Below are 16,636 nucleotides of genomic sequence, written 5' to 3' on the forward strand. Positions count from 1 at the left end.
ACGTATGAAGCTAGTCAGTCAGTTTGTCTGTCATTCAGTTAGTGAGTAGGTTGGAGTGTTTTTTGTTAGTGAGTCACATATTTAGTATGTCAGTTAATCAGGAAGTTTGTTTGTCTGTTCACCTTCCATTAGGTTTAGATAGTCATATAGTTAGTGGAGTTAGACATTTAGTTAGACAGTTAATCAGCTTGCCAGAACGGTAGCCCGATGGCCCGGTGCCACTGTACCGAAATGTCGAGCCACTGCCCACCTTCAGACGCTGGCCTGACCGAGCCACTACAAGTGCACATTTGTTTCGGACTAGCGGAAACGGGATGTTGTGACGATTCAAGAAAAAACGTGACTGACGTGACTTGGGTCTAGGGATGGGCAATCTCGGCCCTCGAGGGCCGGTGTCCCTGCAGGTTTTCGATGTTTCCGTTTTCCAACACAGCTGATATATGATCAGCTCATCAGCAAGCTCTGCACAAGACTGATAACGATCCCGTTGATTGGAATCAGCTTGTGTTGGAAAACGGAAACATCGAAAACCTGCAGGGACACCGGCCCTCGAGGGCCGAGATTGCCCATCCCTGGGACTCTAGCTAGTCTCTCGTCGATTAGCTTTAGTGAGCCCGATCGCCACAAGCCTAAATGGATTCACACCAGCGGCAGCGGAAGCACGGAATAGAACAAGAAGCGCTGCGATGAAAACTGATGCTTTGTCGCCAGATTATTATATCAAACTAGATTTCTGAAGAAATTGCGTGGGAAGGCTGAAAGCTGAATGCTAATAGCTGAATGCTAATAGCTGAATGCTAATAGCTGAATGCTAATTGCAGAATGCTAATGAAGGAAATAAAAAGATAAATTCCATGAAAAATACAAAGTAATGAACTATTAATTACTAGTAGTAGTAGTAGTAGTAGTAGTAGTACTAGTATTACTATTCATTTAGTAACTTGTAGTTAAATAACAAATACAAAGCCATCCACCCATTCTCCTTCAGTAGTCAGCAAGTCACCTACCATAAATTACTGTTAGTACAGTTTTTTTTTAATTCATCTATTTATAAGCAATGCCTGTACTCCTCATTCACATCAATTACACCAATTTTTTTCAACAAGTTGAACATCGCGCGATTCTCGAATCGATTCAATAAAAAAAAATCGATTTTTTTTTTTTTTTTTTTTTTTTTTTTTTTTAAGAGCTCAGAATTGTTCATTCGGTAGTCTTACCGATTCAACGTCTTATCATCATTGCCTTTTTTTTTTTTTTTTTTTTTTGTGTGTGTGAATCGATTTTTAAACTTCCATTTTTAATGGAAAAATATTCAACAAAACGTCTGACTTCGGGTTAGGATTCACACCTTGAGCATGGAAGAATGTTATATGAATGGAACATTAAGCCTTAATATTTTATTTTAATGCTGTTCAAACATGAAACAGATTACAACCTGTATAAGACTGAAATTTCAGATAAATAATACATTTTCATATAAATCTTACACTCTACAAGCTTACTGATTAGTATTTTCTCAATTTGAATGAAAAAAAATCGCAACAATCGACTTATAAATTCGTATCGGGATTAATCGGTATCGAATCGAATCGTGACCTGTGAATCGTGATACGAATCGAATCGTCAGGTACTAGGCAATTCACACCCCTAATAATAAGTATAATAAAGAATGCTTTCAGCATTCCCACAATAATATAGCTGTGTGCTATTGAGACCGTTATTCGTCATGGAAGTTTTACCACCAAGATACTTTACGGCACTGTGTCATTACTATCGTAACACTTGCCGGAACACGGCATATGATCGGTCCCGTTGAGACGTAGCTCATGGAGAGTGTTATTTGAATCTTTTGTTTTTATTTAATATAATGCCAGGCCATCAAAATGGTCAGTGGCACTAAGTCAGGTCAGGTCAACCTCCATGAACCAGGAAGTAGCCCGCTAGCAAATAAACGGGTGGATCTTACTGTTGCAATAAGTACCTTCCTTGTATGGACTTGCAGTCCCACTTGCAAAACATTATGAAGCCATCTCACCAGTGTGTTTGTATGTTTCTCTTTCACGGCGGGTTACCCGCATTTGCGACAGTGTGAAAGCCCAAACAGCAGCAGCTGAACGCGAAGGCGGCCACCACCATGTTGCCGCCGGCCGCACTCTCAACCTTTGCCTCATCCGACCATAAAACTTTTCCCCCGCCAGCAATTTCCTTTCTTTCACGAGGTCGACTGCAAACTTGAGTGTTCTTCCTTGGGCTACTTGAGCACAAAACTGAGTATGTCTTTCTTTTCGCTCCCTAGACAAGTCTTTATTCTTTGACGTCCACTTAAAAAGAAACAAAAATGAATTACTGTGTGTGTACAGTAATATGAAACATTGCAAATACTATTGGAAAAACAAAAATACAATGAAATGTAAATGCAGTATTTCCACAGTTACTTGGGGCCTTTATTTACTCGACTATAGATTGGAGGAGGAGCCTGTTTTGTGCATTTGTTTGCATTTCATCATGAATATTATTGACAGTATGTTACAATTTATGTCACATACATACTATTATGGATAAATGGTAGTCCACACTTCAATTTATCTGAGTTAGTCTGCTAATCAGTTTGTTTATTTATTAGCCATTCAGTTAGACGGTTGCTTAATGGAGAAGTCCACCCATTTTTTTTTTTTTAAACAATAAAATGTTCTATGCAACCCCACTGGTCTAAATATGGTATAATGGTTAATATTGCATTAGTGCAATATGAGTTCAGCAGCAAAATCCAGCTGTTTTTGTCCATCTCGAAGGGTGGCCGTTTTGCCACTTGCTGTCAACTGAAGATGACATCAATGTTGCTCCGGTCTCAGGTAACAACCAATCACGGCGCAGCTTCAGAAAACAGGTGAGCTGTGATTGGTCGTTGCCTGAGCATTGAGCAACATTGTCATCTTCAGCCGCCAGCAAGTAGCAAAATGGCCGCCTCCTGAGATGGATAAAAATGGCTGAATTTTGCTTCATAACTAATTTCCGTAAATGTAATATTAATCACAACGTCATGTTTAGACGAGTGAGGTCACATAGAACATATTATTGTCAAGAAATGTTTCAAGAGATACTTGACTCATTGAGCCATTTTCAGTAGTAAAAAGTTAATATTTTGTCCAGAATGAATTTGGTAATTTCATTATTATTCTTATACAATTAATACTTTTAAAAATTAATTTTGCCACTTGCTGTACCAATCATGGCTCACCTGTTTTCTGGGTTTGGTCAGCAAACTGAGGCACGATTGGTTGCTACCTACTTCCTCAGTACAGGTGATGTCATCTTCAGTTGACAACAAGTGGAAAAAATAGTTTTTAAAGGTATTAATTGTACATGAAACATAATGAAGTTATCAAATTCATTCTGGACCCCCCTGATTACTTTATTTTGCAGTGATTGGTGTTTATTTTGTAATTTGTACTCATACAGTTTTGGAAAAAGGAAGGCTTGATCTTACCTGTTACATGTTACCTGTATGGTCATTGTTTTCCAAAGTAAAATTTTTACAAATTTCTTATTACCTTGGTAGCATGACTTATTCATGCTGGAAAGTTACCAGACGAGAAGTTACCGGTTTGATGTTGTGTATTTTTTTTTTTTTTTTTTTTTTTTTTAAGCCTAATAATAAGTTAAAAAGTTACCAGTTCCTAAAAGTCACTAATTTATTCTTAGCTATCAATTTCATCTGAGATACTATGCGCTTTGGTGCTACCCATTTGGTTAGCAACAGCGTTGAAATGGGCTCACTTCTTTAATGTCCACGTGTGAACGTCAGTGGCTCTAAAATCAATACTTTATTTTTTTTGGATGAGAAAAGGATGTTTGTTGTCTTTTCAAGTTTGTACGGCTTTAAGTGGATGAAATAAAATATGGTAAAGTTAAAGTTTTTAATACATGTCATAGCAAACACAATGTTGACTTTTGGATAAGTTTTTTTTTTTTTTTTTTTTTTTTTTTTTTTTTTTTTTTTTTTTATGGAAACGACTAGAATATTTAGTTACATGTGCTCGCTGATGCAAATGCAAACAATTATGAGCACTGCTGCTATGCTAGCCTTGCTACTAGCCCAGTGCATTTCCATATGGAAGCCCCACATCAACCTTTTGGCCGTTAACCCGTCGTCAATATTGAGCGAAGGCCCGCTGAGGGCTATGCAGCTGGTTCAAAAAAAAAAAAAGGTTAGCGTTTGTCTTGTGTTTGTTTGCCCCAGAGCTAAAGTTACAGTGCCGTGTGGCAGGTGAGCTTCAACTTCACACTAGCCACGCCCACTGCTCTACTTTGTGTGCAGGTGCAGTTACTTGTAGTGCAAGTAGTGCTAATTTTTACACCACACCTGGCAAGTGACATAATTCCAACGTGGCCCATTCTGATACACTTTATGGCATTGTAAGAAGAAGAGATAAAAAATGAATTGGATTTCCTCCGATCCAGATTCAGTTCTAGTGCGCTGGCACAGTTTTGCCATTTTGAACAGGGAAGAGGAAACTGGGCTTCTCCGTGAAGTCACAAATCAATCACGCGCAGCATTAAACTACCAAGTTTATATTTCTGTTCAGGAATGCAAGCATATAACTAATTTCACAAGCGAATCACCAAAAATGAATGTGCTCTTCTAGGTTGTTTTTTTTTTTTTTTGCTTTAAAATTCATGGGTAAAAATAATTTAACCTGTAAGTAGCGAAAAGACGGCCATATTTTCCAACTTAGTTTTAGTAAACAAATGTCGGAAATTTTTGAAAGCAGCGTGCACAGATGATTGACAAAATTTAGCTTAATCTTTTCTTGATTTCCATATCCCAGATGTTTGTATATGCTCTACAAGTTTTCTTTCCTAGATTTGGTGGTGCATTGCAGTTTATTTTCTTCCAGAATATCGCAAAATCATATGGCAGTAATAACTTCCCATGACAATCTTTTATTATATTGGTGAACATTAGCTGGAGGAGTTTGCGGTTATTGTTGTTGATCTTTTAATAACTTGACCCAAAGGAATTTCCTTATGACGGGAAAGGCCGCTCGCTCCTCTAAGTTTGTTTTATGGTGCCAGATGTATGGTTTTTTTTTTCTTTTTTTTTTTTTTTTCTTCCATGATTTAAAAGGGTTTTATGCTGCAGATTCCAATACAATAAACACATGCATGATACCAATTCTGATCACATGGATTAGCCGCAAATTTTTCAATTTTGGAGCTGCTCACTAATGATTATTTTAATAATTGATTAATCGGTCAATGTTTTTCAATTAACTGATGACTCAAATTTACAAAAAAACAAAAAACAAAAAACATGCTATCCTAATTTGGGATGCTACACTGTACACGGGCTTGTTGCAAAGTATGAGCTGCAGGTTTTTTGTGATTTGCATTCAAAAGTATTGATTGACATATGTTGCTAATCTGGTACTTGAAATTGGCCGATCAGGAGTACTACGAGTCTTAATTAATAAAGGGCCTCTCTGATATTCCATCCATCCAGTTTCTTGACCGCTTATTCCTCACAAGGGTCACGGGGTGTGCTGGAGCCTATCCCTGCCGGCTTCGGGGAGTAGGCAGGGTACACCCTGAACTGGTTGCCAGTCAATCGCAGGGCACACAGAGACAAACAACCATCCACACTCACACGCACACCTAGGGACAATTCGGAGCGCCCAATTAACCTGCCATGCATGTCTTTGGAAAGTGGGAGGAGACCGGAGTACCCGGAGAAGACCCTCTCTGATATTCTTCCGTCAAAATACACAAAGGATAAAGAATTACAGTATAATTAAGATTCACGCGTTACTGGTTGAGACCACTCAATTTTTGGGATTCGATCTCCTGAAAATGCGTAGTACAGCTTCCATTAGCGTGATGACTGGGGGCGGAGCTAAAGCATAGTGGCAATGCGAGGTGATTCCATGTTGCCAACTTGGCGACTTTGTTGCTATATTTAGCGACTTCTCTGACCCTGTGAGCAATTATTTTCCACAAAATTGACTAGCAACTATCGAACGGCTTTTTTGTGGTGTCATTGGTGGCTATTGGAGACTCTGAGACTCACTCCAGGGCAAGTGTTCACCCCTCCGGATCCAGACTACAAATGAATGTTTTTTTGTATGAAGCCATCACTGGCTAATTTTAACCACATCACAGGATTGGCGCTGGGTCATGAAATCTTTTAGCCAAGGCGGCTAAACAGTATAAAAATCTCCTAGCCACATTTCAGTGCAGCTAGCCAAGACATCACGTTTGTGGTGGCAGTGCCACCTATTTTGCCGCTATCTCACTACGTGCACCACTCATGCATGCACGCGGCAGAGACATTGTAGCCCAACGAATAAACACACATCCCTTCTGGGAAGATGGATTTTGGGGGGTGTTCTAGGCATAGCTTGATGGCTAATTGCATATTGTAGTGGTAGAAATGGGTAAAGTTCTTTTCAATAAAAGTGGCAACTGCCAAATGGTGACAGATGAAAGAAATGAGGGCACTTATATCCTGTTCCGTGGTTGCATCAGCTCGTCACCGTTTTAGCCCACGCAAAAAATCAACAACAATTGACAGGATGAACAAGTTTCCCGAAATACATCAGCAATTCTGCACTAAACTGATCTAAATTCTTTGCACGTTTTTTTTTCCCTTCCAAAATATTACAGGTTAATTTATGTTTAGGATTTATTTATTTATTTTTTTACATTTACTGGAGTGTGATTTTCATTCAATATTCTCAATATATCCAAATGTAATCATTCATTACTTAAAAACACTTTTATTTTTCTACATTCAAGTAAAGTGTTGATGTTTGAACTGTGCATAGGGATGCAGTGGCCGACGGTAATAATACAAGTGTATTTTAGGAATAAAACCTCAACCTCTGCAAAATGACAATCAGTTACGTCACATAAATCACTTGACTTGACTACATGGGTAAATGTGGGCACTTGAAGAAACATGAAAATAACATGAAATGGGTTACAAAAAACAGTCCACGTACCTGTGATGTTCTTCTAACGTATGCAAGGCTGACACTTGAACGATTTTGTGGCACGGATTGGCACGACTCGAGTCGTGCCGAGTGCACGAACTAGTCATAAAGGGGAGTGAAGTTTGCGTAAACCCGTCGTGACTGCGTGCCATGTCGGGGGGGGAAATTTTGAAATGTTCAAAATTTTTGTCATGACAAAATTTCGCGACCGGGTCGTGAACTATGCGCAAACTGTTCGCGAACTCGTCGCGACAATACGGGAAGGATGCGTGAACCCGTCGTGCCAGTTCGTGTCAATGGGGACACGAATGGTCACGCATTCGTGAACTCGTCGTGAACTATGCTTGAACAGTGCGGGAACCTCCCAGTTCGTGCCCCAAAATGGCACGACTTGCCACGACAAGATCGTGGCCAAAAGTCGTGCATGTGTCAGCCTTGCATTAGAATTACCCGGTCCCTCCGCAGCTCTATCTGACTTCCCACTCGTGAAAGCATCTGGTTATCCTTCTTTTTACACACTTTACAAAAAAACAAAACAAAACAAAAACGTCAAACCAGGAAGATTTAACAATTTGCATCTGGATTACATGGTTAAAGAGTGCGTCTGCACTCTTTCGTGTGATCCCTCTCCCCCCCCCAACATGTGAGCGAGCCCAGGGGGTAATTCAAAGTTGTTTTACGTGACTCAGGGGCAATATAGTTACGTTTTGGTGCAGTAACAGACGCAATCTTTTTTTTTTTTTTCAGGTCGCGACAGAACTGCTTGCTTGTTAATGTTGCTAATGCTCGCTAGCATCAGCATGCTTGCTACCAGCAGATGGAAACAATGCTGTCATTGGCCTTGGAGCGATGCCGTTGATTATACTGTAACCAATCGTGTGCATCACTGGCCGCATTAAGGATTGTGGGGTTATTGCATGCAATTTTCATACGGCCATGTTTTTTGTTTTGTTTTGCGTAAGGACACTTATGCCTGGTATAGCGATATTTCCCCCAGTGCAATATTGACAGACAAATTGGCGAGCATGGGGAATATTTACCTCGCCACTTTCTGCACATTTCACCTCGTCATTGGCGACGTGGGGAACTGGGAGCGCGCACCCTGATATCACCCCCATAAAGATTCATTTCAATTTTCATTGGAGAACCCCACTTCAAGACCGCTACAGCTATGCTTACCTTTTAATTACACACTCGACGCACCTATTTGTATTTTGTGTACACGCCATTGAAATTAATTTTCAATAATAAATCACACAAGCCCATCACGGTCAACGATCAGTCACCCAGGCTCGATAATACCCATCACAGGAAAGGGTTAAAAAAAAAAAAAAAAAAAAAAAAGTGTTGAAGCAAATTCCCTCCTGTTCTTTTGAGTGTTATCAGTTGCTCTGTAGGGCACTGCAGCACACACTGCATTTATTCAAAGGCCCAGTGTCACACGTCTCTCCCTGGAAAAGAGCCCCGAGGAGCACACGCAGCCTCCAACAATCCCCCGACAACCCCAAAACCACTTCCACCATCGGCGCCCTTGCTTCTTGCACCCCACACCCGGCATCCGGCCCGTCCTCGGACTTTGAGCCCCTCCTTCGTTGTGAGATTTGGCAAGAAGCGGCGCAATGTAATCAGGAAATCTTATTCAGAGCAGCTGAAAAGAAAGCAAACACGCTACCGTTCCTTTTGTGCGGTTGAACGCAGCAACCGTGCTGGTAAAAAAAAAAAAAAAAAGAAAGTCGTGAAAAAGACTAGCAAGTTCATGTTGGTCATGAGTGGGAGCCCTCAGCAAGTGAAGCTAACGTGTTAGCGACAACAATTTATTTCCTCAAATAATTTCTGTGTTTCACATAGGTGTTTTTTAAAAGGAGCACTTTCAAGTTCCATCCGTCCATCCATCCATCCATCCACCATCCATCCACCATCTTATCCTCATTAGTGTCATGGTTGAGCTGGAGCCAATCCCAGCTAACTTGGGACGAGCGGTCTGGGACACTCTGGAGTGGTCGCCAACCAGTCGCACAGCACAAAGGCAAACATGACTCTGCAAAACGGCACTACTGCAATACTGGGTATCAGAATCGGTATCGCGGGTCAAAAAATGTATTGGAGTAACACTCGTATTAAGATAACAATAGCGGTAGCGGATATTGATTTTACCTCAGGCTTCGTTCAAGGTCACAATGTTCACCAGATGTTCGGCACCAGTTTTAATGTTCACCGACAGTTTTTCTTATCACAAGGAAATTTTGAACAAGAAAATCCATGAAAACTGTTTGCGACCCTGAAAGGACCCTGACGAGAAATCAACATTCAGTACCTTTGCGAACACTCACATGGGATACGTTTGGCTGCGTGAGTGTACGTTAGTAAAACGTCACTCCTCGGAGTCTCAAAGTCGCCGATTTGGCAGCAGGGGTCCCAAGCCTGTGATGTGTTGCGGTGTGGCTTCAAAGCCCGAGTTGGTGGCGCTCGGACAGCGCAGGAGTTGCTACCGCTACTTTTTAGCAAAAAGGGCTGTGAGCAGTGAGTCTGTGCAAATACGCTAGTGCTGCTTTATCTTGTAGATGTTGTTTTCTGTTTGTATTATTATTCCAAAAATAAAGTGTACCTCCCACATCTTCATGTGAGTAAATACTTTTTTCAAGTACTCGAGTACTCGCGACGCAGACGAGTACAAGCGAGCGATGGCAGAGGGGGAAGACGTTAAGTGAGTCCTCCTTGCCTGTAAGTGGCGCTAGCGTGCAGCAGTTTTTCACCAAAACTTCACCGGTTTGGAAATACTTCAAAATTGTGAATCTTAAACTAAAAGAGCATTTTTGTGTTTTATTTTTGAGCGTTAAGAGTAAGACTATTGAAGAGTGACTGTGCTGTGTGTTTTTTGGTCAAAATTAAAGGAAATATATTTGTTTAGAAATATCTTTTAGTGATTTTTTGTATTTGTCAAAATGTACTACTGGTATCGGCAGTTGGTATCGGTATCTGTGAGTACTGAGGGTCTGAGTATCGGTATCGGTCTGAAAAGAAGTGGGATCGAACATCCCTAGTAAATATACACCCTTGTTGAATCTTTGCGGGCACAATTGTAACTGAAAAAAACAAAACAGTTTGACTTGTGAAAAAGTTATGAACATATTTGAAGAAGATGGCGCCTGAGTTTTCTTCCTTTTTAAGGTGTCCACCGCTTTGTGAAACTGCACATTTCCTCCACCTACAGGCCTGGAGTGGAACAATAGCCACTTCTGATGATATTTCAGAACCAGGCTACTCACAATTTATGTTCACTGCCTTGGCAGAGGTCTGCTCTCTGATAAGTGTGCAGTGAACAGTTATTGGTTGTCTTCCCCGCTGAACTCAATCACCGGATCTGCCGAGAGGACGTCTCCCAGAGCATGTGATCATTTATCTGCCTCCGGTTGGGAGCTACTTTGAGCCTCTTTGCACAGCGCGAGCAGCACATAGCCAGCGAGAAGCGCACACGGTCATGTGGTGGTTCTGGCAGAGGGAGGAGCACAGGAGGACGAGGGGCCATTCGCTCGCCCAATCGTCTTGCGCAAAGGCAAACACACAACAGAGAGTCCTGGGAAATGTCTCAAAGTCATTGATAAGGGGGGATCGCCTCTCATAATGCGCCCCATTGTCCCGCAGCAGGATGATGACTAAAAGACGACGACGTTATTTACTGCATCGTCTCCAACAACAGGAAGGCTCTCTATGTTTGGGCTTTTTGCTTTTTAGAAAGGAGACGCTATTTACACTGCATTTACGATAAAGTGACATATCGGTGACATATCGGTTGTATTAGGATGCTTTCCAAGAGGAGACGTCGCCACACTCCATCCATCCATCCATCACACAGCTTATGATCAGGGTCGATATTAATTAATCAATTCTAATATAGTCGATCGTAAGCAGCCCAAATTTAAGTGACCCACCCAAATTTTTCAGTTACAAATTGTTCTTGGGTCCTTTTTTTTTGTTGCTGTTTTGACTTGCAAGCGGAAATTTGTGATGCAAGGAGGTGAGACAGTGTGACAAGGTGTGCACGCCAGTGTATTCTAATTGGGTGAATCAGCGGCGTAAAGGTTGAGTTAACGCAGTAGACGTTGACATGTATTCGCTCCATTATGTTGTGCATGGCCATGTTTATGTTCTGAGGAGATACTCGACTCGGTTTTACCCAGTCTGTTTCCTCAGTAATGAATCTTGCCTTATTTTACAACGCCGTCTTTCACAGCGATTCGGGTTCGAGTAGACCATGTGGTCCTTCCACAATGTTGTGTGCTTCCGAATTTATCTTTCATGGTGACTTAATTAGTTCCACTGAGTCTGCGTGCTTCATAATAGACGCTCTTTCATCATGTCACGATGGCATCTTTTTCCACTGTGGGGCTGTAGTAGACGCTGACATGTGGCCGCTCCACAATGTTGTGTGCATTTGTGTCTATGTGCCAAGTGTTGCTCTATTACTTAATGGGGTATATGCCACGGAAGAGGCGGGACTGTTTTTTTGCACATCAGTTTGTTTCCGGTTCGGTTTGCGACGTGTGGGCTGCGTCAAAAATACTTTTGCTTCCGACTTTGTGCCCCTCGGTTGCGCGTTCGCGACCCGGAACGGAAATAAACTGATGTGCAAAATCACGTCCCGCCTCTTCCGTGGCATATAGCCCATTGTTCTGACAAATCTGCCTCCTCTGTAATGGAGAATTTTGTGCTACAGAATGTGGAGAAGATGTCTTGAAAGACAAATAGAGTTCCCGTAGATTGTGATGCACTATGTAGCTATGTCATTACAGTATGTAGCTAATAAATATAGCCTCTCTAAAACATTTCGGAATGATATTGCCACAGAAGACTCCATCTATTTCCCATCATGCCTCACTCACTGCCACTTCCTCTCTATTTTTTCCCCCCCATAGGAGTTCTTTGATCACGCAAAGAAGCTGTGGGACGATGAAGGGGTAAAGGCGTGCTTCGAGAGGTCCAACGAGTACCAGCTTATCGACTGCGCACAATAGTGAGTTTGACTCTTGTTTCTACATAGGTTACACAATTTTCAATATCCTGTGTGTGTGTTGTTTTTTTTTTTCTTCTAATGAAAAGGCATCATCGTCTGTAGTCCTTGTGTGGCAAAAGAAAAGCCCTGCTTTGTGCACCGTTGTCGTGCCATGTAAGAATATGACAGCCGCGTATTTGTTCTTGGTGTGGCAAGACAAGCGACGGGTCGAGCGTTTGTCCTCTGGAAAAATTATACAAGTGTGCGTGTGTGTGTGTGTATGACATTTGCAAAGTCTGAGCTGGCCTACATTATGTAAAGACACCCCTCCCCCATTTACTGTAAATACACACACCAGACACCTTGTAAGGTACACCTGCACAACCCAATACATTCCAATGTAGTCTTCTTTACAAAGATAACCAAGAAGGTTTTTAATAGATTGGTAGTGGCTGGTTCCAAAGGGGTTTAAAATTAATTGATTCATCAACAGCTAATCGATTAGCAAATTAATAGACAACAGTTTTCCCCCCATAGTACATTTATTAATTATTTTCTCCATTCATACTAGAGCTGTCAAAATTAATTGAGTAATCGATTACCAATTTATCAATTTAATTGACAACTATTTTAATATATATCCATAGTAATTGTTCACTGATTTCTGTAGTCCTTCATGAAAGAAGAATGATTGTCTTCTGTCTTTAATCAAAATAAGACACTTGCAAACATCTGTTTTTACTTTGGAAAGCAATGACTGAACCGGTAACATAATTTTAATTAGGAATCCAATGAATCGGTTGAATAATCGATCGATTAATTGATTCTAAAAATATTCGATAGTGACGGCACTAATTCATACAAATATAAACCTAAAAAATCCAAAATGTTATTAGATTAATTGGTCAATCAATTGAACAATCGATTGTAAAAATATTCCATAGTGACAGCCTTAGCTGATTTGAATATTTCGACCAGCTTTCATGGGGACTCGCTGTGGTGACCTCTGTTTAGGACAAGCTGAAAGTCACAACAATGTAGCTACACACTCGGGAAGGACAAAGCCATTCAATGTCTGCGTGCACAGTGCTAGGAAGGGATTTTCACGTGTACCAATTACAGTCCACTTGCATTAGGGCCAAGTGGGGCAGTGACCCGCAAGTTCCAGCAGATGGGGAGAAAGCTTGGCTGTGTGTGGAGCGTAAGTGTAACAGCGTCCCAGTACGTTAGTTCTTTAGTTAGTTGGGAATGTTGCTTTCAAAATGTAAGCAGTGTTTTTTGACATGTGTTGGTAGTTTTAAGTGCGCGCTAGCGACACCTACCGGACTTAAGTAGAACTTTACTTTGTCGCGGTTGATGACTTGTGTACCGTGTATGTTAAAAAGAAAATCCATTGAAAATCTATCTACTATGAATTGCCACATCCCAGTGGGACAAAAGCGGATGTGGGTCACCATGTTTTTTTTGGCCCAGCACCTGTACAGACTGTTTTTTTTAAAAAAAAAAAAAACTTTTTTTATTCCAAACAGTTGTACAACTCCTGACGCTGTTTGGAAATACTGATAATAAGTGCAGTGTGTGGCAAGGCCGGTGCTGATGTTTGGGAGGCTGTTGTAGTGCCACCACGTGCCTGTAAAAAAAGAAGCTTTCGTCTTCATGTAGTCCGATTTGACTTGTTGGTGAGAGTGAGGACATGCGCAGGCCAATTGTGTCCCCTCCCCGTCACAAAGGTTGGCTGCCTTTATCTGGCAGGGTTCGGTCAAAGGCGCACTTAATCAGTGACTTACTTTTAGTGGATTTACAATGTAGGTCTAAGTGTACAACCTTTTTTTTTTTTTTTTTTAAATGCACAGTATTTTTCAAGTGACCCGTATCCAATATCCATGTTGCCTGCGGAAAATGAATGTGAGCACTACACAAGTGCCAACATCAACTGTACAATAATGAAAAAATTCATTCTATGTTAAACATAGGTTTAATGGTCTAGGACCAGTTTTTCACCTACCATTGATTTAAATGAAGGTTAAGGTCCACTGATCGATGTGATTGTTACTGCTATAAAAAATACCATATTTAATCTTATATAATCCTCTCGTATATGTACTATTACATCATGTTCAAGACACCTGCACTGAACCATACCACCTCATATTCAATGTATATTAGGGCTGGGTGTTGCTGCAAACCTCACGATATGGTACGTATCACGATACAGGTGTCATGATACAATACGTATCGCGATACATATGTATCCCAATACTTGATCTTCAAGGCGATAAGCATCCCGATATTTTACATTAATTTTGTTGCATTTTATAATAACAGTCATATGTATACCTAAAGGATATGTTTATTATGCTGGTTGACAAAAATGTTTTTGTTTGTAGCTCTTCTGGCTTACCACCAAGCGACATGCCTGGCCTAAATGTGTATGCACTGCAGAGCAAGGAGCAGTTTTCACAGACACACCGGGAAAATGTATTAATAGGCATGAGGCGATATGAGCAAAAATATCAAAGTATTAAAATTACAGCTCTAAAATGTGCTTATTAGAAATATTTGGGGAAATAAAAACAGCATTTTTTTCATGTAACAAATTCTATTTCGTTTTTTAAAACAAAATATAGGAAAATTGGTCCATTAAGACACATGTGCCATGTTAAGTTTATAAGTAAATAAATGTTGATATTCTTCCTCTGCTTTCATTTATCTTAGCAAGACACAGTGTCCGGTCACCGGTGAGCTATTTTTGCATTAATTGAAGGCAATTAACTTCAAAGACGCTGCTGGTTTTTATTTTTTAGGTACAATGCCAGCTGCAAAGGAAAACGTTAACTGCCTATTTAACGTTAACGAGCAATATCGATTCTGATGCCTGCGTATCGATACGTGTATTGTAATGAGGCCCGCAACGATATATTGCGATATATCTATTTTTTTTTAGCACACCCCTAATGTATATTATGTGTATTTCTATTGTGCCATATTTACATCACAATGGACAATATTTACATATTAATGTCTATACCCTTTTTATGTACTATATATACATGTAACATTCAATACAACTCCATTGGAGCATATTTACATCATATTAATGGTCCATAGACTCCATACACTGCTGATGGTCCACATTTATTTAAGTCAACCTTAAACATTTCTTGATAGCAGTATGTTATATGTGACCTCACTAGTCTAAACATGACATTCTGATTAATAAAACATTTGTGGAATATGAGTTAATTAAGAAGCAAAATCCAGCCGTTTTAATCAATATCAGACGGCAGCCATTTTGACACTTGCTGTGTCAACTGAAGATGACATCATAGTTACTCAGGGCTCAGGCAACGACCAATCACAGCGCACCTGTTTTCTGAAGCTAAGCTGTGAGGTCACATATAACATGTTGTAGTCAAGATTTTTTTTTGGGGGGGGGCGACCCTAAACCCTGAAACAGTTTGGTTTTATCCACAGTTGCTTCTACTCAACATGAGCTCATTTACCTGCCAGTTGAGAAAAGCAAGTTCTATCTAACCCTAATGTACCATATTTACAACTTAATGTTCTTTACAGCACCAGTAGAACATATTTACGATAAATCACATTTATCTATTTATTTTATAAACCTCTAATGTAACATTTTAATTTATGTGACCCACATCCAAATAGTGCCGAAGTGTGTCACTTGCAAACCCATCTTAGGTCTCGCCTGGATTTTCTTCTTCTTGTCAAATAGACCGGACTCCTTGAACATAAATTTGACCGCAGGTCAAGTCCTGTGCCTGAGAGCAGAAAGGAGAGGAAGGGGCAGTCAGGTGACACTCACATGGCCTCTCCAAGCTCCGCCTTACAGCACATGCTTCCTCTTTTCTGTGCTCTTCGCCTGTCAGTGTGCTCACAGGCCTCAACCAATGCAACCTTGTGGGAATAAAAAACGCCCAAACAAATTTTCCTCTGGATCTTGAAGTCAGATGGAACGTTATTTCTTTTTATTATAATGAGCATTTTTAAGGGGAGATATGTGACCGCCATAGTAAAATGAGCCCAAACTCACTCAGGCGGATGCAGTAATGCTTCATTCAGTAGGTGAAAGGTCAACCCTTTTTTATCGATTAAAAGTCTGAGTTTCATGAAATAAACATTGTGGAATAAACAGTTTTTTAATTATGCCAAAATGTCATTTCTGAAATACGCGTGCGTCACTTTTGCTATGGTAGGTCGCATACATACTATGGAGAAATGTACTTTAAAATCACTTGTACACAAATAGTACTGTACTGTAATATCACAGTTCAGCTCATTTACATAATAATAACCCCCTCCTGACTTTGTCTGCCCATGACTTGAAATATGTACTCGCCATATTGGCCCTGGGGTTGGATGGCGGGGTGAGCAGTGGCGGGTTCTAAAGCAGGGATTCTTAAGCTGGTTTCGATCGAACCCCGGGTTAGCTGAGTCTGGTTTGGTGGAGGTCAAGACACACACCCGACTCATGATTTGTGATGAAACGCCATCATTGCCTGCAGGTGATCACACTTCATTGATTGGCCTATCTGTGCTGCATGGGATTTGATGTGCTCAGTAGTCGACTTGTAGTTTTTGTGATGGTACGTCGTGTGATATTATCATTATTATTTATATATTTTTTTAAATA

The 16,636-nt window shown here is 40.6% G+C and overlaps 1 protein-coding gene across 2 annotated transcripts in view; it reads left to right on the forward strand.

Moving 5' to 3' along the window:
• Window positions 1-16,636, forward strand: part of LOC144015575 (guanine nucleotide-binding protein G(olf) subunit alpha) — a 57,637-nt gene that overhangs the window by 17,571 nt on the left and 23,430 nt on the right. For both annotated transcript variants that reach the window (XM_077515685.1, XM_077515696.1), the window contains exon 5: window positions 11,906-12,003. In XM_077515685.1, coding sequence (XP_077371811.1) covers window positions 11,906-12,003 — 98 coding nt within the window. The remainder of the gene's footprint in view (window positions 1-11,905; window positions 12,004-16,636) is intronic.

Source organism: Festucalex cinctus, chromosome 1, assembly GCF_051991245.1.
Source record: "Festucalex cinctus isolate MCC-2025b chromosome 1, RoL_Fcin_1.0, whole genome shotgun sequence".
Taxonomy (NCBI): Eukaryota; Metazoa; Chordata; class Actinopteri; order Syngnathiformes; family Syngnathidae; genus Festucalex; species Festucalex cinctus.